Source organism: Crinia signifera, chromosome 11, assembly GCF_055691185.1.
Source record: "Crinia signifera chromosome 11, ASM5569118v1, whole genome shotgun sequence".
Taxonomy (NCBI): Eukaryota; Metazoa; Chordata; class Amphibia; order Anura; family Myobatrachidae; genus Crinia; species Crinia signifera.
The window spans coordinates 121,653,440-121,676,558 of NC_139227.1; the positions used below are offsets into that span (position 1 = coordinate 121,653,440).

Genomic DNA, 23,119 nt, shown 5'->3' on the forward strand with positions numbered 1-23,119 from the left:
CGAGCCACCGAGCCCGAAGCGTGGCGAGCAGACGCGGAATACATGTAAAGTAATCCGCGTGAGGGTATGAAAAGGTCGGAGGACGCTTCGGGTTGGCATTGATAGTGGAGGTGGCGTTAACAATGGTGGTGCATTTAACTTAGTAATCACCCATCAGGGTGGCTGTACAATTAAAAATCGGGTCTGGGGGTGCATTTAACATAGGAATCACCCATCAGGGTGCCTGTACATTTAAAAATCGGGTCGCATCGCATGCGATATTATCGCATGCGATGCGACCGATATTTGATTGTACAATGCCCTACGACGGAAATCGGGGGCGCCGTGATAATACACAAAGTACCTTTTTTTCAAATTAATTTTAAGTAATTGGAATGTTATACTATTTTGTCTTTCAGATTTTTTGAAACTACGCCGTTGGGGAGTATTCTGAATAGATTCTCCGCTGATTTTAACACAATAGACCAGGTGAGCTCCGTCATTCCGTACATCAGGGCTCCGGGTATTGTAGCTATAGGTATACAGAATCCCAGCAGGTCCATTTTCCTCTCATCTGCCGGTAATCAGGGACAGCTCCCTCCTCCCAGCTGCCGGTAATCAGGGACATCTCCTCCTCCCAGCTGCCGGTAATCAGGGACATCTCCTCCTCCCAGCTGCCGGTAATCAGGGGCAGCTCCTGCTCCCAGCTGCCGGTAATCAGGGACAGCTCCTGCTCCCAGCTGCCGGTAATCAGGGACAGCTCCTGCTCCCAGCTGCCGGTAATCAGGGACAGCTCCTCCCCCCTGCTGCCGGTAATCAGGGGCAGCTCCTCCTCCCAGCTGCCCGTAATCAGGAACAACGCCTCCTCCTAGCTGCTGGTAATAAGGGACAGCACCTCCTCCCAGCTGCCCGTAATCAGGCACAGCTCCTCCTCCTAGCTGCCAGTAATCAGGGACAGCTCCTCCTCCTAGCTGCCAGTAATCAGGGACAACTCCTCCTCCTAGCTGCAGGTAATCAGGGACAGCTCTTCCTCCCAGCTGCCCGTAATCAGGGACAGCTCCTCCTCCCAGATGCCTGTAATCAGGGGCAGCTCCTGCTCCCAGCTGCCGGTAATCAGGGACAGCTCCTCCTCCCAGATGCCGGTAATCAGGAGCAGCTCCTGCTCCCAGCTGCCGGTAATCAGGGACAGCTCCTGCTCCCAGTAATCAGGGACAGCTCCTCCTCCCAGCTTCCAGTAGTCAGGGACAGCTCCTCCTCCCAGCTGCCGGTAATCAGGGACAGCTCCTCCTCCCAGCTTCCAGTAATCAGGGACAGCTCCTTCTCCCAGCTTCCAGTAATCAGGGACAGCTCCTCCTCCCAGCTGCCGGTAATCAGGGAAAGCTCCTCCTCCCAGCTGCCGGTAATCAGGGACAGCTCCTCCTCCCAGCTGCTGGTAATGAGGGACAGTTCCTCCTCCCAGCTCCAGTAATCATGGACAGCTCCTCCTCCCAGCTGCCGGAAATCAGGGACAGCTCCTTCTTCCAGCTGCCGGTAATCAGGGACAGTTCCTCCTCCCAGCTCCAGTAATCAGGGACAGCTCCTCCTCCCAGCTGCCGGTAATCAGGGATAGCTCCTCCTCCCAGCTGCTGGTAATCAGGGACAGTTCCTCCTCCCAGCTCCAGTAATCAGGGACAGCTCCTCCTCCCAGCTGCCGGTAATCAGGGACAGCTCCTCCTCCCAGCTGCCAGTAATCAGGGACAGTTCCTCCTCCCAGCTCCAGTAATCAGGGACAGCTCCTCCTCCCAGCTGCCGGTAATCAGGGATAGCTCCTCCTCCCAGCTTCCAGTAATCAGGGACAGCTCCTCCTCCCAGCTGCCGATAGATCATATTGAAGTTTTTGGTTCACCAATGAGACAAAGTGTCACTGCTGTGATTGATGGAGGAGGCAGCAGACATAACGCGACAGGAGAGGAAAATGAGGGGGGCAGCAGAGTTAAAAATAAATTGAAGATTGAGGGCAGGAATTTGGAAAGCCAGAGAGGAGCAGATTACAGTCATCCATATGGGAGATGATAAGAGTTGTAGTAGTTTCCACGATGAGAAAAGACCGGATCCTGCAAATAGCTTAGAGATGGGAACAAGGGACAGCTCCTTCTCTCAGCTGCCGGTAATCAGGGACAGCTCCTCCTCCTAACTGCTGGTAATAAGGGACAGCTCCTGCTCCCAGCTGCCGGTAATCAGGGACAGCTCCTCCTCCAAGCTTCCAGTAATCAGGGACAGCTCCTCCTCCCAGCTGGTAGTAATCAGGGACAGCTCCTTCTTCCAGTAATCAGGGACAGCTCCTCCTCCCAGTCCCAGCTGCTGGTAATCAGGGACAGTTCCTCCTCCCATCTGCCTGTAATCAGGGACAGCTCCTCCTCCCAGCTGCTGGTAATCAGGGACAGCTCCTCCTCCCAGCTGCCGGTAATCAGGAACAGCTCCTCCTCCTAGCTGCTGGTAATCAGGGACAGCTCCTCCTCCCAGCTGCTGGTAATCAGGGACAGTTCCTCCTCCCAGCTCCAGTAATCAGGGACAGCTCCTCCTCCCAGCTGCCGGTAATCAGGGACAGCTCCTTCTCCTAGCTTCCAGTAATCAGGGACAGCTCCTCCTCCCAGCTGCCGGTAATCAGGGACAGCTCCTCCTCCCAGCTGCTGGTAATCAGGGACAGCTCCTCCTCCCAGCTGCCGGTAATCAGGAACAGCTCCTCCTCCTAGCTGCTGGTAATCAGGGACAGCTCCTCCTCCCAGCTGCTGGTAATCAGGGACAGTTCCTCCTCCCAGCTCCAGTAATCAGGGACAGCTCCTCCTCCCAGCTGCCGGTAATCAGGGACAGCTCCTCCTCCTAGCTTCCGGTAATCAGGGACAGCTCCTCCTCCCAGCTTCCAGTAATCAGGGACAGCTCCTCCTCCCAGCTGCCGGTAATCAGGGACAGCTCCTTCTCCTAGCTTCCAGTAATCAGGGACAGCTCCTCCTCCCAGCTTCCAGTAATCAGGGACAGCTCCTCCTCCCAGCTGCCGGTAATCAGGGACAGCTCCTCCTCCCAGCTGCTGGTAATCAGGGACAGCTCCTCCTCCCAGCTGCCGGTAATCAGGAACAGCTCCTCCTCCTAGCTGCTGGTAATCAGGGACAGCTCCTCCTCCCAGCTGCTGGTAATCAGGGACAGTTCCTCCTCCCAGCTCCAGTAATCAGGGACAGATCCTCCTCCCAGCTGCCGGTAATCAGGGACAGCTCCTCCTCCCAGCTTCCAGTAATCAGGGACAGCTCCTCCTCCCAGCTGCCGGTAATCAGGGACAGCTCCTCCTCCCAGCTTCCAGTAATCAGGGACAGCTCCTCCCAGCTGCCGATAGATCATATTGAAGTTTTAGGTTCACCAATGAGACAAAGTGTCACTGCTGTGATTGATGGAGGAGGCAGCAGACATAACGCGACAGGAGAGGAAAATGAGGGGGGCAGCAGAGTTAAAAATAAATTGAAGATTGAGGGCAGGAATTTGGAAAGCCAGAGAGGAGCAGATTACAGTCATCCATATGGGAGATGATAAGAGTTGTAGTAGTTTCCACGGTGAGAAAAGACCGGATCCTGCAAATAGCTTAGAGATGGGAACAACAGCTTTGGGACTGAATTGGGGAAGAGAAGGAAAGAGTGGAGGATGACCACTATACATGGACATAAGCTGGGTACACACTAGGGGATATCTCGGTCATTGATTGGTGTATGTAATAATCACATTGAAGTGTTATACGTACGATGAGAGCATGTAATAACATCACCATTACTCTTTTTCCCCAGCACATCCCCGCTACTCTGGAGTGCTTGAGCCGCTCAACTCTGCTGTGTGTGTCTGCGCTGGCGGTGATCTCATACGTCACCCCGATCTTTGTCATCTCATTGGTCCCTCTGGTGATCACATGTTACTTTATCCAGAAGTATTTCAGAGTGGCATCCAGGTAATATTCTTAGTAAGTTCTATGGATGTTATGTTCTGTGTCATTGCACAATACATTGTCTGACGTTACAGAAGGCATTGGCCAAATTCATGTTTGTATGCAGTGGTCGCAGCAGATTGATTATTGGCGCACTGCACATGTGCAGCGATCGCAGTGCGCACAATCGAGTTTGAAGCAAGGACTTAATCGCAGAGTGATTGACAGTTAGGGTCTGTTTTTATGGGGAGTGGGGGAGGGAGTACGTGTGTTACGGCCGCTTTGGGGGTGTATATCCGCCATCAACTATGATCATGTGCTGCGCACAGAGAAACGTGGCACTAGCATTGCCACTGCCAGTCTGCATAGCCATAGGGCAACCCTTGCACCCAATGTTCCTCATTTCTGCCTATAGGATGCAAATGTGTACGCAGCTTCGAATGAGTTGCGATGGCTGTGGTGGGCGTCTCTTTCCATTTTAGGGCAGTGGCTTCACTGGCTAACATTAGCAGCTCCATCGCATAGATAGGATTGCACACAAACATGAATTAGGCCCATTGTGACATAGGATGCATTGGGGCAAACGTGGTGTGTAATGCAGACCTGCTGTGATAGCCTCATCTGGCGTGTATAGATCTAGGCCCATATTATGTCAAGGATGCAGATAGTTTACATGGATTTTATTAACTAGTTACAGGTTAAACCCTGGAAGTCCAGAGAACCATCAGATCACCAGGAAACTCCAAATGGTGGTATGGGATCTGCTGCGGCCCTCTGACTGGGAGGTATATGTAGTAACCTGTAGTGAGCTGGGAGGTATAAATAGTAACCTGTAGAGAGCTGGGAGGTATATGTAGTAACCTGTAGTGAGCTTGGAGGTAGTAACCTGTAGCGAGCTGGGAGGTATATGTAGTAACCTGTAGTGAGCTGGGAGGTATATGTAGTAACCTGTAGTGAGCTTGGAGGTAGTAACCTGTAGTGAGCTGGGAGGTATATGTAGTAACCTGTAGTGAGCAGGGAGGTATAGCTAGTAACCTGTAGAGAGCTGGGAGGTATATGTAGTAACCTGTAGTGAGCTTGGAGGTAGTAACCTGTAGCGAGCTGGGAGGTATACGTAGTAACCTGTAGTGAGCTGGGAGGTATAACTAGTAACCTGTAGTGAGCTGGGAGGTATAACTAGTAACCTGTAGTGAGCTGGGAGGTATATGTAGTAACCTGTAGAGAGCTGGGAAGTATATGTAGTAACCTGTAGTGAGCTGGGAGGTATATGTAGTAACCTGTAGTGAGCTGGGAGGTATATGTAGTAACCTGTAGTGAGCTGGGAGGTATAACTAGTAACCTGTAGAGAGCTGGGAAGTATATGTAGTAACCTGAAGTGAGCTGGGAGGTATAACTAGTAACCGGTAGTGAGCAGGGAGGTATAACTAGTGACCTGTAGTGAGCTGGGAGGTATAAATAGTAACCTGTAGTGAGCTGGGAGGTATATCTAGTGACCTGTAGTGAGCTGGGAGGTATAACTGGTGAGCTGTAGCGAGCTGGGAGGTATAACTAGTGACCTGTAGTGAGCAGGGAGGTATAACTAGTGACCTGTAGTGAGCTGGGAGGTATAACTAGTAACCTGTAGTGAGCTGGGAGGTATATGTAGTAACCTGTAGTGAGCTGGGAGGTATAACTAGTAACCTGTAGTAAGCTGGGAGGTATAACTAGTGACGTGCAGTGAGCTGGGAGGTATAACTAGTAACCTGTAGTGAGCTGGGAGGTATATGTAGTAACCTGTAGTGAGCTGGGAGGTATATGTAGTAACCTGTAGTGAGCTGGGAGGTTTAACTAGTGACCTGTAGCGAGCTGGGAGCAATGTTCCCTCTAATTTTACGAAGGCTGTGTGCGGCAAAAGATTTTGGCTGTGCAACTTTGGAAGGAAATTTACATTTTTGTGCGTCACTTATATATAACTGGAAAATGACGTTCAGCATTTGTGTTAACTTTACTTCAAAATTATATTAAACATTTAAACATTCAAAATACAGCAGACAATGTAGTTAATGGGTGAAACACACATTAATTGAGTCCACAACTGCAAAAAGGGACCACTGCTGCTTTGTGCGCTCTGTTGTAATGTCTGTGCGCACGCTCGTCAAGGTGTGTGCACGTGCGCACAGCTTAGAGGGAACACTGGCTGGGAGGTATATGTAGTAACCTGTAGTGAGCAGGGAGGTATATGTAGTAACCTGTAGTGAGCTGGGAGGTATAACTAGTGACCTGTAGTGAGCTGGGAGGTATATGTAGTAACCTGTAGTGAGCAGGGAGGTATATGTAGTAACCTGTAGTGAGCTGGGAGGTATAACTAGTGACCTGTAGCGAGCTGGGAGGTATATGTAGTAACCTGTAGTGAGCTGGGAGGTATAACTAGTAACCTGTAGTGAGCTGGGAGGTATAACTAGTGACGCGCAGTGAGCTGGGAGGTATAACTAGTAACCTGTAGTGAGCTGGGAGGTATATGTAGTGACCAGTAGGGAGCTGGGAGGTATATGTAGTAACCTGTAGTGAGCAGGGAGGTATATGTAGTAACCTGTAGCGAGCTGGGAGGTATAACTAGTGACCTGTAGCGAGCTGGGAGGTATATGTAGTAACCTGTAGTGAGCAGGGAGGTATAACTAGTAACCTTTAGTGAGCTGGGAGGTATAACTAGTAACCTGTAGTGAGCTGGGAGGTATAACTAGTAACCTGTAGTGAGCAGGGAGGTATAACTAGTGACCTGTAGTGAGCTGGGAGATATAACTAGTAACCTGTAGTGAGCTGGGAGGTATAACTAGTAACCTGTAGTGAGCTGGGAGGTATAACTAGTAACCTGTAGTGAGCTGGGAGGTATAACTAGTAACCTGTAGTGAGCTGGGAGGTATATGTAGTAACCTGTAGTGAGCAGGGAGGTATAACTAGTAACCTGTAGTGAGCAGGGAGGTATAACTAGTAACCTGTAGTGAGCTGGGAGGTATAACTAGTAACCTGTAGTGAGCTAGGAGGTATAACTAGTAACCTGTAGTGAGCAGGGAGGTATAACTAGTGACCTGCAGCGAGCTGGGAGGTATATGTAGTAACCTGTAGAGAGTTGTGAGGTATAGTTAGTAACCTGTAGTGAGCTGGGAGGTATAGTTAGTAACCTGAAGTGAGCTGGGAGGTATATGTAGTAACCTGTAGAGAGCTGGGAGGTATATGTAGTAACCTGTAGTGAGCTGGAAAGGTATATGTAGTAACCTGTAGAGAGTTGTGAGGTATATGTAGTAACCTGTAGAGAGGTGGGAGGTATATGTAGTAACCTGTAGCGAGCTGGGAGGTATATGTAGTAACCTGTAGAGAGGTGGGAGGTATATGTAGTGACCTGTAGCGAGCTGGGAGGTATATGTAGTAACCTGTAGTGAGCAGGGAGGTATATGTAGTAACCTGTAGAGAGGTGGGAGGTATAACTAGTAACCTGAAGTAAGCAGGGAGGTATATGTAGTAACCTGTAGAGAGGTGGGAGGTATATGTAGTAACCTGTAGTGAGCAGGGAGGTATAACTAGTAACCTGTAGTGAGCAGGGTGGTATAACTAGTGACCTGTAGTGAGCTGTGAGGTATAACTAGTAACCTGTAGTAAGCAGGGAGGTATATGTAGTAACCTGTAGAGAGCTGGGAGGTATATGTAGTAACCTGTAGAGAGTTGTGAGGTATATGTAGTAACCTGTAGTGAGCTGGGAGGGATAACTAGTGACCTGTAGTGAGCTGGGAGGTATAACTAGTGACCTGGGAGGTATAACTAGTGACCTGTAGTGAGCAGGGAGGTATAACTAGTAACCTGTAGTAAGCAGGGAGGTATATGTAGTAACCTGTAGTGAGCAGGGAGGTATATGTAGTAACCTGTAGAGAGGTGGGAGGTATAACTAGTAACCTGAAGTAAGCAGGGAGGTATATGTAGTAACCTGTAGAGAGGTGGTAGGTATATGTAGTAACCTGTAGTGAGCAGGGAGGTATAACTAGTAACCTGTAGTAAGCAGGATGGTATATGTAGTAACCTTTAGTGAGCAGGGAGGTATATGTAGTAACCTGTAGAGAGGTGGGAGGTATAACTAGTAACCTGAAGTAAGCAGGGAGGTATATGTAGTAACCTGTAGAGAGGTGGGAGGTATATGTAGTAACCTGTAGTGAGCAGGGAGGTATAACTAGTAACCTGTAGTGAGCAGGGAGGTATAACTAGTGACCTGTAGTGAGCTGTGAGGTATAACTAGTAACCTGTAGTAAGCAGGGAGGTATATGTAGTAACCTGTAGAGAGCTGGGAGGTATATGTAGTAACCTGTAGAGAGTTGTGAGGTATATGTAGTAACCTGTAGTGAGCTGGGAGGGATAACTAGTGACCTGTAGTGAGCTGGGAGGTATAACTAGTGACCTGGGAGGTATAACTAGTGACCTGTAGTGAGCAGGGAGGTATAACTAGTAACCTGTAGTAAGCAGGGAGGTATAACTAGTGACCTGTAGCGAGCTGGGAGGTATATGTAGTAACCTGTAGAGAGGTGGGAGGTATAACTAGTAACCTGAAGTAAGCAGGGAGGTATATGAAGTAACCTGTAGAGAGGTGGGAGGTATATGTAGTAACCTGTAGTGAGCAGGGAGGTATAACTAGTAACCTGTAGTAAGCAGGGAGGTATAACTAGTGACCTGTAGCGAGCTGGGAGGTATATGTAGTAACCTGTAGAGAGTTGTGAGGTATATGTAGTAACCTGTAGTGAGCAGGGAGGTATAACTAGTAACCTGTAGTAAGCAGGGAGGTATAACTAGTGACCTGTAGCGAGCTGGGAGGTATATGTAGTAACCTGTAGTGAGCTGGGAGGTATAACTAGTAACCTGTAGTGAGCTGGGAGGTATAACTAGTAACCTGTAGTGAGCAGGGAGGTATAACTAGTAACCTGTAGTGAGCAGGGAGGTATAACTAGTAACCTGTAGTAAGCTGGGAGGTGTATGTAGTAACCTGTAGAGAGTTGTGAGGTATATGTAGTGACCTGTAGCGAGCTGGGAGGTATATGTAGTAACCTGTAGTGAGCTGGGAGGTATAACTAGTAACCTGTAGTGAGCTGGGAGGTATAACTAGTAACCTGTAGTAAGCTGGGAGGTGTATGTAGTAACCTGTAGAGAGTTGTGAGGTATATGTAGTGACCTGTAGCGAGCTGGGAGGTATATGTAGTAACCTGTAGTGAGCTGGGAGGTATAACTAGTAACCTGTAGTGAGCTGGGAGGTATAACTAGTAACCTGTAGTAAGCAGGGAGGTATAACTAGTGACCTGTAGCGAGCTGGGAGGTATATGTAGTAACCTGTAGTGAGCTGGGAGGTATAACTAGTAACCTGTAGTGAGCTGGGAGGTATAACTAGTAACCTGTAGTGAGCAGGGAGGTATAACTAGTAACCTGTAGTGAGCAGGGAGGTATAACTAGTAACCTGTAGTAAGCTGGGAGGTGTATGTAGTAACCTGTAGAGAGTTGTGAGGTATATGTAGTGACCTGTAGCGAGCTGGGAGGTATATGTAGTAACCTGTAGTGAGCTGGGAGGTATAACTAGTAACCTGTAGTGAGCTGGGAGGTATAACTAGTAACCTGTAGTAAGCTGGGAGGTGTATGTAGTAACCTGTAGAGAGTTGTGAGGTATATGTAGTGACCTGTAGCGAGCTGGGAGGTATATGTAGTAACCTGTAGAGAGGTGGGAGGTATAACTAGTGACCTGTAGAGAGCTGGGAGGTATATGTAGTAACCTGTAGAGAGTTGTGAGGTATATGTAGTAACCTGTAGTGAGCTGGGAGGGATAACTAGTGACCTGTAGTGAGCTGGGAGGTATAACTAGTGACCTGGGAGGTATAACTAGTGACCTGTAGTGAGCAGGGAGGTATAACTAGTGACCTGTAGTGAGCAGGGAGGTATATGTAGTAACCTGTAGCGAGCTGGGAGGTAACATGTAGAAAGTTATAACTAAGAATAGAGATGATGCAGCAACATCCACCTTGGATTATAGAGGAGACCACACACTGTACCCTGTGCATCCGCAGTGTCCTGGGAGGTATATATCACTTTACTGCTGCATTGGACGCAGACTGTATTACAGATACAGAACTCTATATCCAGGCACCAGCCTGTAGATGGAGGACACTGAGTGTAAGGACTCTCCCTAAATAGCATAAGGGTGACCTTGCCAACTCCGCACTCTCCTCTGATAAGGACGCCTCCCAATAAATCCCTCTCCCTCTGCATCCGGCCGCTGAGGGGACTTGCTATACAGTACATGATGTGATATCGCCTAGTAGCAACCCCAATGTCCCATAATCTTCCTATTGAAATTATACAACATTGTGCACGTTCCCAAATGGAAGACGAGGCTCTATAACTGCAGAAGCGATCCAGCCGCACCGATGAGGACGCTACTACAAAGGGCTGGTTTCTGTGGTGCATCTGTGACTATCTCTGCCAGGGTGCATGTGTTCTAATGGAAGCCTCTGATTGGGAGAGGAAATCCCTGTGCTGTTATTCTATTGCTTCAACATGTAACACCTTCCCATCCTGGTCCATATAGTGAGAAGAGATAATGTCCACATACAGGGGGGGTGTTCAAACTGATATCTAAATCGCAGTGTAAGAATAAAGCAGCCAGTATTTACTCTGCACAGAAACAAAATAACACCCCCAAATCTAACTCTCTCTGCACATGTTACATCTGCCCCACCTGCAGTGCACATGGTTTTGCCCATAGTTTTGGTTATGATAACAATGCATGAGAATAAAAAGAAGATACTTATCCCTGAGATACAATTGGTGAAAGGCATAAAGTGATAAAGATATAGAAGGGAAATAAGAACATTTCATAATATAGTCAGACGGCACCCACACACTAACCTCTGGTTCTAAATCACCATTTTCTGACTATAACACCTTCTTGTCTTTGAATGATAATTACAGGGTCACACATTTTTAAATACAGAACAATGAAAGTTAATTTTAAACATTACGAAATCATTAAAACCCAGTGTGAATTATCCAGAGTGCACCCAGCAATTTCTCATCGGCCAATTTACACGTACATACTGAGCCATACAGAGAAGGAAGATACCATCCACCTGCTCACCAGTCCATATAGACAAGGAACAAACCATCCACCTACGTACCAGTCCATATAGAGATCTAAGATAACATCCACCTACGTACCAGTCCATATAGACAAGGAACAAACCATCCACCTACGTACCAGTCCATATAGAGATCTAAGATAACATCCACCTACGTACCAGTCCATATAGACAAGGAACAAACCATCCACCTACGTACCAGTCCATATAGAGATCTAATATAACATCCACCTAGGTACCAGTCCATATAGACAAGGAACAAACCATCCACCTACGTACCAGTCCATATAGAGATCTAAGATAACATCCACCTACGTACCAGTCCATATAGAGATCTAAGATAACATCCACCTACGTACCAGTCCATATAGACAAGGAACAAACCATCCACCTACGTACCAGTCCATATAGAGATCCAAGATAACATCCACCTACGTACCAGTCCATATAGAGAAGGAAGATACCATCCACCTACGTACCAGTCCATATAGAGAAGGAAGATACCATTCACCTACATACTAGTTCATATAGAGAAGGAAGATACCATCCACCCACATTCCAGTCCATATAGGTAAGGCAGGTACCATCCACCCACATACCAGTCCATATAGATAAGGTAGATACTATCCACCCACATTCCAGTCCAGATAGATAAGGAAGATACCCTCCACCCATGTACCAGTCCATATAGAAAAGGAAGATACAATCCGCCTTCGTACCAGTCCATATAGAGAAGGAAGATACCATCCGCCTTCGTACCAGTCCATATAGAGAAGGAAGATACCATTCACCTACATACCAGTCCATATAGAGAAGGAAGATACCATCCACCTACATACTAGTTCATATAGAGAAGGAAGATACCATCCGCCTACGTACCAGTCCATATAGAGAAGGAAGATACCATCCACCTACATACCAGTCCATATAGAAAAGGAAGATACCATTCACCTACATACCAGTCCATATAGAAAAGGAAGATAACATCCACCTACGTACCAGTCCATATAGAGATGGAAGATACCATCCACCTACGTACCAGTCCACATAGAGAAGGAAGATACCATCCACCTACGTACCCAGTCCATATAGAAAAGGAAGATACCATTCACCTACATACCAGTCCATATAGAGAAGGAAGATACTATCCACCTACGTACCAGTCCATATAGAGAAGGAAGATACCATTCACCTACATACTAGTTCATATAGAGAAGGAAGATACCATTCACCCACATTCCAGTCCATATAGGTAAGGCAGGTACCATCCACCTACATACCAGTCCATATAGATAAGGTAGGTACTATCCACCCACATTCCAGTCCAGATAGATAAGGAAGATACCCTCCACCTATGTACCAGTCCATATAGAGAAGGAAGATACCATCCACCTACGTACCAGTCCATATAGAGAAGGAAGATACCATCCACCTACATACCAGTCCATATAGAGAAGGAAGATATCATCCGCCTTCGTACCAGTCCATATAGAGAAGGAAGATACCATCCGCCTTCGTACCAGTCCATATAGAGAAGGAAGATACCATCCACCTACATACCAGTCCATATAGAAAAGGAAGATACCATTCACCTACATACCAGTCCATATAGAGAAGGAAGATACCATCCACCTACATACTAGTTCATATAGAGAAGAAAGATACCATCCGCCTACGTACCAGTCCATATAGAGAAGGAAGATACCATCCACCTACATACCAGTCCATATAGAGAAGGAAGATACCATTCACCTACATACCAGTCCATATAGAGAAGGACGATATCATCCGCCTTCGTACCAGTCCATATAGAGAAGGAAGATACCATCCGCCTTCGTACCAGTCCATATAGAGAAGGAAGATACCATCCACCTACATACCAGTCCATATAGAGAAGGAAGATACCATTCACCTACATACCAGTCCATATAGAGAAGGACGATATCATCCGCCTTCGTACCAGTCCATATAGAGAAGGAAGATACTATCCACCTACGTACCAGTCCATATAGAGAAGGAAGATACCATCCACCTACGTACCAGTCCATATAGAGAAGGAAGATACCATTCACCTACGTACCAGTCCATATAGAGAAGGAAGATACCATCCACCTACTTACCAGTCCATATAGAGATGGAAGATACCATTCACCTACGTACCATTCCATATAGAGAAGGAAGATACCATCCACCTACGTACCAGTCCATATAGAGATGGAAGATACCATCCGCCTACGTACCAGTCCATATAGAGAAGATACCATCCGCCTACGTACCAGTCCATATAGAGAAGGAAGATACCATTCACCTACATACCAGTCCATATAGAGAAGGATGATACCATCCACTCACATTCCAGTCCATATATTGAAGGACCAGTCCATATAGAGAAGGAAGATACCATCCACCTACGTACCAGTCCATATAGAGAAGGAAGATACCATTCACCTACGTACCAGTCCATATAGAGAAGGAAGATACCATTCACCTACGTACCATTCCATATAGAGAAGGAAGATACCATCCACCTACGTACCAGTACATATAGAGATGGAAGATACCATCCACCTACTTACCAGTCCATATAGAGATGGAAGATACCATCCACCTACTTACCAGTCCATATAGAGAAGGAAGATACCATTCACCTACATACCAGTCCATATAGAGAAGGATGATACCATCCACTCACATTCCAGTCCATATATTGAAGGACAATATCATCCGCCTTCGTACCAGTCCATATAGAGAAGGAAGATACCATCCGCCTTCGTTCCAGTCCATATAGAGAAGGAAGATACCATCCACCTACATACCAGTCCATATAGAAAAGGAAGATACCATTCACCTACATACCAGTCCATATAGAGAAGGAAGATACCATCCACCTACATACCAGTCCATATAGAGAAGGAAGATACCATTCACCTACATACCAGTCCATATAGAGAAGGAAAATACTATCCACCTACGTACCAGTCCATATAGAGAAGGAAGATACCATCCACCTACGTACCAGTCCATATAGAGAAGGAAGATACCATTCACCTACGTACCAGTCCATATAGAGAAGGAAGATACCATCCACCTACTTACCAGTCCATATAGAGAAGGAAGATACCATCCACCTACTTACCAGTCCATATAGAGAAGGAAGATACCATTCACCTACGTACCATTCCATATAGAGAAGGAAGATACCATCCACCTACGTACCAGTCCATATAGAGAAGGAAGATACCATCCACCTACGTACCATTCCATATAGAGAAGGAAGATACCATCCACCTACGTACCAGTCCATATAGAGATGGAAGATACCATCCACCTACGTACCATTCCATATAGAGAAGGAAGATACCATCCACCTACGTACCAGTCCATATAGAGATGGAAGATACCATCCACCTACGTACCATTCCATATAGAGAAGGAAGATACCATCCACCTACGTACCATTCCATATAGAGAAGGAAGATACCATCCACCTACGTACCAGTCCATATAGAGATGGAAGATACCATCCACCTACGTACCAGTCCATATAGAGAAGGAAGATACCATCCACCTACTTACCAGTCCATATAGAGAAGGAAGATACCATCCACCTACGTACCATTCCATATAGAGAAGGAAGATACCATCCACCTACGTACCAGTACATATAGAGATGGAAGATACCATCCACCTACGTACCAGTCCATATAGAGATGGAAGATACCATCCACCTACGTACCAGTCCATATAGAGAAGGAAGATACCATCCACCTACTTACCAGTCCATATAGAGAAGGAAGATACCATCCACCTACGTACCATTCCATATAGAGAAGGAAGATACCATCCACCTACGTACCAGTACATATAGAGATGGAAGATACCATCCACCTACTTACCAGTCCATATAGAGATGGAAGATACCATTCACCTACTTACCAGTCCATATAGAGAAGGAAGATACCATTCACCTACATACTAGTCCATATAGATAAGGCAGGTACTATCCACCTACATACTAGTCCATATAGAGAAGGAAGATACCATTCACCTACATACCAGTCCATATAGAGAAGGATGATACCATTCACCTACATACCAGTCCATATAGAGAAGGATGATACCATCCACTCACATTCCAGTCCATATATTGAAGGACGATACCACTCACCTACGTTGTCTGCCGATCCAGATAGAGAGGACATATACAGATGTATATAGTGGTATCAGAGAGATTACAATGTACATTCTGTGATAGGAGATGTAAACCTTCGTTCACGTGCAGCTGCTGATGTACTAATATATCATTATATGTTACCCCAGAGATCTGCAGCAGCTGGAGGACAGCACACAGCTCCCCCTACTGGCGCACTTTTCAGAGACCGTGGAGGGACTCACAACCATACGAGCCTTTAGGTAATGTATATTCTGTATGTTTTCACTGTTACACTGCTACTGTTTTACATGTTTTGTGTCCTACACGTTTAGTTACATGTTCAGCGTTCATGGTTACATATACAATGTACATGCCTGGGTCCTCTGTACATACCTTCAGTGTTTCTAAGAATCTTTATGTTCAGTGTTAAATGTGGGACCATCTATTTGCATTATTTGTTACTTGTGTTAAGATTCAGGTTGTGATGATTAATCCTAAATGGGAATATGGAAGACTCACATCATTCCCTGCCCCAGTGGAGCTTACAATCTATATTCACTACCACATGTACATGCACACACAGACATTCTAGGGTTAATTTGTTGGGAGCAGTGCCGTCTTTCCCATTGGGCATAATGGGAAGTTTTGCAGGGGCCCAACTGTTCTAGGGGCCCACCCCAATGGGAAAGACAGCTGCCCCTGGGAGCAGCGGCGGCTGGGAGCTTGTATTGTTATTTTCCGGTCCCCATCAAACACCGATACAAGCTCCCAGCCGCATTGACGGGCAGTCCTGTAGCACAGCAGAGGCACACACATGGCAGCTTATCACTACCTTGTGGCTGCCTGCATTGGCCAGGCTGCTGTTCAGGAAGGGGGACAGCTACAGACTAGCCGGGCTGAGAAGGAGCACTCCCGTCCCCCACTGGGACCCTGGTATCAGCTCACTCTCCACGCAGTACACGGTGCACAGCATGCTGCACCACTTCTGCTGTTCTCCTCCTCTTCCCCCCTGTCCTGCTCCTCTTCGCTGCCGGCGGAGTGTACATCCTGCTGGTCCCCCAACCCCAGCATATGCACACGGCTGCCACCTGCATGCTCGTGCCGAAGTGTCTGCTCCGAGTCTACTGTGAGTCTACTACCCCTAACTGCTTCCTCCGGGGGACTCACCCCCGGCAAATACCTATACAAGCTCCCAGCCGCATTGACGAGCAGTCTGCAGCGTCCAGGATGCGCTGAGTGAGCGGACACTGCGGACAGCGCATGGCGGCAGAATTAGAAAATTCAAAATATAATCCGGCCGCTGATTGGCTGAGAGGGCTCTATCTTTAAGGTGGCCATACACACGCAGATTTATCTTCAGATCTGGCTGGTTGGAACAAAAACATGGTTATGGATGAGAGCAAATGACAGTTGACCATTTGCTTGGAAATGCTGGAAAACTGACAAACTGTCACTCATCCATAACCATGTTTTTGTTCCAACCAGCCAGATCTGAAAATAAATCTTACTAGTGTATGGGCACCTTTAGAATTTTCAAATTCTGCCGCCGCTGTCCGCAGTGTCCACTCACTCAACGCATCCTGGACACTGCGGAGTCCGGACTGCCCGCTCCACCACTGCACCTACAGCCCCTTCACGATGCCTGCCCAGGTATCACCTTGTCTCCCCCTGTATCTGTCCCGGATCTGTCCAGTGATTTTTTTTTACCATGGAGCCCAAGATTATGTTAAGACGGCCCTGGAATGTGGCAGGAAACCGGAGTACCTGAAGGAAACCCACGCAAGTACAGGGAGAATATACAAACTCCGCACAGTTAGAGCCATGATGGGAGTTGAACCCATGGACCTCAGCGCTGTGAGGAAGTAATGCTAACCATTACACCATCCGTACTGCCCCGTATATATAACACATGGTGGGAATAGAACCCATGACCTCAGCGCTGTGAGGCAGTAATGCTATAACCATTACACCATCCGTACTGCCCCGTATATATAACACATGGTGGGGATAGAACCCCTGACCTCAGCGCTGTGAGGCAGTAATGCTATAACCATTACACCATCCGTACTGCCCCGTATATATAACACATGGTGGAGATAGAACCCATGACCTCAGCGCTGTGAGGCAGTAATGTAACCATTACACCATCCGTACTGCCCCGTATATATAACACATGGTGGGAATAGAACCCATGACCTCAGTGCTTTGAGGCAGTAATGCTAACCATTACACCATCCGTACTGCCCTGTATATATAACACATGGTGGGAATAGAACCCATGACCTCAGCGCTGTGAGGCAGTAATGCTATAACCATTACACCATCCGTACTGCCCTGTATATATATAACACACGGTGGGGATAGAACCCATGACCGCAGCGATATGAGGCAGTAATGCTAACCATTACACCGTCCGTACTGCCCTGTATATATAACACATGGTGGGGATAGAACCCAGGACCTCAGTGCTGTGAGGCAGTAATGTAACCATTACACCATCCGTACTACCCTGTATATATAACACATGGTGGGAATAGAACCCATGACCTCAGTGCTGTGAGGCAGTAATGCTAACCATTACACCGTCCATACTGCCCCGTATATATAACACAAGGTGGGGATAGAACCCATGACCTCAGTGCTGTACTGCCCTGTATATATAACACATGGTGGGAATAGAACCCATGACCTCAGTGCTGTGAGGAGGTAATGCTAACCATTACACCGTCCATACTGCCCCTTATATATAACACATGGTGGGGATAGAACCCATGACCTCAGTGCTGTGAGGCAGTAATGCTAACCATTACACCGTCCGTACTGCCCTGTATATATAACACATGGTGGGGATAGAACCCATGACCTCAGCGCTGTGAGGCAGTAATGCTATAACCATTACACCATCCGTACTGCCCCGTATATATAACACATGGTGGGGATAGAACCCATGACCTCAGTGCTGTGAGGCAGTAATGTAACCATTACACCATCCATACTGCCCCATATATATAACACATGGTGGGGATAGAACCCATGACCTCAGTGCTGTGAGGCAGTAATGCTAACCATTACACCGTCCGTACTGCCCTGTATATATAACACATGGTGGGGATAGAACCCATGACCTCAGCGCTGTGAGGCAGTAATGCTATAACCATTACACCATCCATACTGCCCTGTATATATAACACATGGTGGGGATAGAACCCATGACCTCAGTGCTGTGAGGCAGTAATGCTATAACCATTACACCATCCGTACTGCCCCGTATATATAACACATGGTGGGGATAGAACCCATGACCTCAGCGCTGTGAGGCAGTAATGTAACCATTACACCATCCGCACTGCCCCGTATATATAACACATGGTGGGGATAGAACCCATGACCTCAGTGCTGTGAGGAAGTAATGCTATAACCATTACACCATTCGTACTGCCCCGTATATATAACACATGGTGGGAATAGAACCCATGACCTCAGTGCTGTGAGGCAGTAATGCTAACCATTACACCATCCGTACTGTCCCGTATATATAACACATGGTGGGGATAGAACCCATGACCTCAGCTCTGTGAGGCAGTAATGCTAACCATTACACCGTCCGTACTGCCCCGTATATATAACACATGGTGGGAATAGAACCCATGACCTCAGTGCTGTGAGGCCGTAATGTAACCATTACACCGTCCGTACTGCCCAGTATACATAACACATGGTGGGAGTTGAACCCATGACCTCAGCGCTGTGAGGCGGTAATGCTAACCATTACACCATTCGTACTGCCCCGTATATATAACACATGGTGGGAGTTGAACCCATGACATCAGCGCTGTGAGGCGGTAATGCTATAACCATTACACCATCCGTACTGCCCCGTATATATAACACATGGTGGGGATAGAACCCATGACCTCAGTGCTGTGAGGCAGTAATGCTATAACCATTACACCGTCCGTACTGCCCCGTATATATAACACATGGTGGGGATAGAACCCATGACCTCAGTGCTGTGAGGCAGTAATGTAACCATTACACCATCCATACTGCCCCATATATATAACACATGGTGGGGATAGAACCCATGACCTTAGTGCTGTGATGCAGTAATGCTAACCATTACACCGTCCGTACTGCCCCGTATATATAACACATGGTGGGTATAGAACCCATGACCTCAGTGCTGTGAGGCCGTAATGTAACCATTACACCGTCCGTACTGCCCAGTATACATAACACATGGTGGGAGTTGAACCCATGACCTCAGCGCTGTGAGGCGGTAATGCTAACCATTACACCATTCGTACTGCCCCGTATATATAACACATGGTGGGAGTTGAACCCATGACATCAGCGCTGTGAGGCGGTAATGCTATAACCATTACACCATCCGTACTGCCCCGTATATATAACACATGGTGGGGATAGAACCCATGACCTCAGTGCTGTGAGGCAGTAATGCTATAACCATTACACCGTCCGTACTGCCCCGTATATATAACACATGGTGGGGATAGAACCCATGACCTCAGTGCTGTGAGGCAGTAATGTAACCATTACACCATCCATACTGCCCCATATATATAACACATGGTGGGGATAGAACCCATGACCTCAGCGCTGTGAGGCGGTAATGCTAACCATTACACCATTCGTACTGCCCCGTATATATGACACATGGTGGGAGTTGAACCCATGACATCAGCGCTGTGAGGCAGTAATGCTATAACCATTACACCATCCGTACTGCCCCGTATATATAACACATGGTGGGGATAGAACCCATGACCTCAGCGCTGTGAGGCAGTAATGCTATAACCATTACACCATCCGTACTGCCCCGTATATATAACACATGGTGGGGATAGAACCCATGACCTCAGTGCTGTGAGGCAGTAATGTAACCATTACACCATCCATACTGCCCCATATATATAACACATGGTGGGGATAGAACCCATGACCTCAGTGCTGTGAGGCAGTAATGCTAACCATTACACCGTCCGTACTGCCCTGTATATATAACACATGGTGGGGATAGAACCCATGACCTCAGCGCTGTGAGGCAGTAATGCTATAACCATTACACCATCCATACTGCCCTGTATATATAACACATGGTGGGGATAGAACCCATGACCTCAGTGCTGTGAGGCAGTAATGCTATAACCATTACACCATCCGTACTGCCCCGTATATATAACACATGGTGGGGATAGAACCCATGACCTCAGCGCTGTGAGGCAGTAATGTAACCATTACACCATCCGCACTGCCCCGTATATATAACACATGGTGGGGATAGAACCCATGACCTCAGTGCTGTGAGGAAGTAATGCTATAACCATTACACCATTCGTACTGCCCCGTATATATAACACATGGTGGGAATAGAACCCATGACCTCAGTGCTGTGAGGCAGTAATGCTAACCATTACACCGTCCGTACTGCCCCGTATATATAACACATGGTGGGAATAGAACCCATGACCTCAGTGCTGTGAGGCCGTAATGCTAACCATTACACCATTCGTACTGCCCCGTATATATAACACATGGTGGGAATAGAACCCATGACCTCAGTGCTGTGAGGCAGTAATGCTAACCATTACACCGTCCGTACTGCCCAGTATACATAACACATGGTGGGAGTTGAACCCATGACCTCAGCGCTGTGAGGCGGTAATGCTAACCATTACACCATTCGTACTGCCCCGTATATATAACACATGGTGGGAGTTGAACCCATGACATCAGCGCTGTGAGGCGGTAATGCTATAACCATTACACCATCCGTACTGCCCAAATGTTTATCTTGAATTGAATTAGCACTTTAATTTGCATTTGGGTTTTTATTTAATTATATTGTACATGGTAAAGGTGACCTTCGTATTTATTAATGTGACCCTATAATCCTGGTTCATTCAGTCTTAAAATGCGTCTGATCCAGCAGACATACGGAATTGCGTCATATGTTACACCTGCGGCTATTTACATGTAGCGCACACTACATCACCCTGTAATGTTCATGTGTTCAGTATCATGGGGTCTGTCAGTACTTATACACCACGACCCTCTGGATGTACTGTATGTTCATTTTGCACATACAGGTATATGTATATCCTGGACAATTATTTCCTCCGTGTGTATGTACTGTGTTACATGTTCTGCACCTATAATCCATGTTCTATGCACATATCACATGTGTTATGCTTGTTTGCGTCATTCGTTTGTTATGTGTTACATATTCCGTACGCATGTCACATGTTATATACATGTCTGTACAGCTGGATGTCATGTATGAGTAAATGGTGACATTCTCCCCCCCTAGGTATGAGGCCAGATTTCGTCAGAAGCTTTTGGCTCTTACAGACTCCAACAACATTGCGTCGCTGTTCCTCACGGCGGCCAATCGCTGGCTAGAAGTGCGCATGGTGAGTGTGTTGCTCGCGCAGTCAGGTGTCTGTATGGTGAGGCCTCTCTCTTTAATACACATATGTGAGACATAGAGCACACTGTCTGCAGTAAGGTGGCTGTGCGCTCCTTCTTTTGCAAGACGCCTTCACACTCTCTGTTCCTGTAGTTTCAGCAATTTTATATCACATGCCACCAGACTCTCTTTTATCTGTTATTTTATATATATATATATAGTATATACAGTAGATGCAGGAGGCGAAGAAGGCGTCACTCAGGGAACTTCTTAGAAGAATAATGCTTTAATGCATGAAGGTAAACACTGACACGTGTTTCGAGCCTACGCTCGTCCTCAATGTACAACATTGTACCCTGAGGAAGAGCGTAGGCTTGAAACACGTGTCGGTATTTACCTTCATGCAATAAAGCATTATTCTTCTAAGAAGTTCCCTGAGTGCTGCCTTCTTCGCCTGCTGTACTATTGGACTGGATCAGGCACCAGGGCAAGTTGTGGTATATACACTGTGGAGTGCTGGATTCCATTGCACTTTCTGGAATAACATGAACACATTTTCTGTTCCAGGAATACATCGGCGCCTGTGTTGTCCTAGTAGCGGCCGTCGCCTCCATCATCAACTATTTCCAGTACAACCTCACGGCTGGCCTGGTCGGGCTGGGACTGACTTACGCTCTGATGGTAATAAACGTCTGGGTGATTATTTCCGGACACAAGGGGTGAATGATAAATGGGTAACAATGGACATTATTCAGAGATCTTTGCAGATCCGGCTTCCGGAGATCTGCCACTCGCGCCAGTGCGCATATGTGACCACTTAATTGCATGTTGCCCAGAGGAACCAATCAGATTCTGACAGGAATGACCATATATTCTCTGTAAAGTGCTGCAGACTATGTATGCCCTATATGAATAGCCGATCACATTGACCAATGAAATAACTGCGTTTTCTGCAGGTCTCTAACTATCTGAACTGGATGGTGCGCAATCTCTCAGACATGGAGATCCAGCTGGGGTCTGTGAAGAGGATTAACAGCCTCCTGAAGACAGAACCAGAAAATTACAAGGGGCTGCTGTGTGAGTGAGGAGGGTCTGCTGCCGGCTACATAATGAGGGGTAATTAGCATGTCATGGATAATTTATGCGTGTTCTCCACATGCAGCACCGTCTCAGATCCCGCAAAACTGGCCGGAGAACGGCGATATCCAAATCCAGAACCTAAGTGTCCGCTATGACAGTTCCCTGAAGCCGGTTCTTAAACACGTCAACGCTCATATCACTCCCGGACAGAAGGTATCAGTACATTTGCCATGTGTAGTATTAATACTTCCTGGTGTAGTATTAATCCTCTCAGATAATTCCATAACTGAAGAGGTCGCAGACTGTCATTAGCTAACCTGCATGAAACACTCCTTTCCTGTCACCTGTTTAAGGCTTGCTACCTGCAAAATGTGTACAGGTCTGCAGTCACCTATCTGCAT

The 23,119-nt window shown here is 47.0% G+C and overlaps 1 protein-coding gene across 2 annotated transcripts in view; it reads left to right on the top strand.

Annotated features, from left to right (window-relative positions):
• Positions 1–23,119, top strand: part of ABCC8 (ATP binding cassette subfamily C member 8) — a 113,210-nt gene that overhangs the window by 84,206 nt on the left and 5,885 nt on the right. For both annotated transcript variants that reach the window (XM_083164598.1, XM_083164597.1), the window contains 7 exons: positions 399–468; positions 3,786–3,943; positions 15,376–15,468; positions 21,540–21,642; positions 22,206–22,319; positions 22,595–22,715; positions 22,801–22,931. In XM_083164598.1, coding sequence (XP_083020724.1) covers positions 399–468; positions 3,786–3,943; positions 15,376–15,468; positions 21,540–21,642; positions 22,206–22,319; positions 22,595–22,715; positions 22,801–22,931 — 790 coding nt within the window. The remainder of the gene's footprint in view (positions 1–398; positions 469–3,785; positions 3,944–15,375; positions 15,469–21,539; positions 21,643–22,205; positions 22,320–22,594; positions 22,716–22,800; positions 22,932–23,119) is intronic.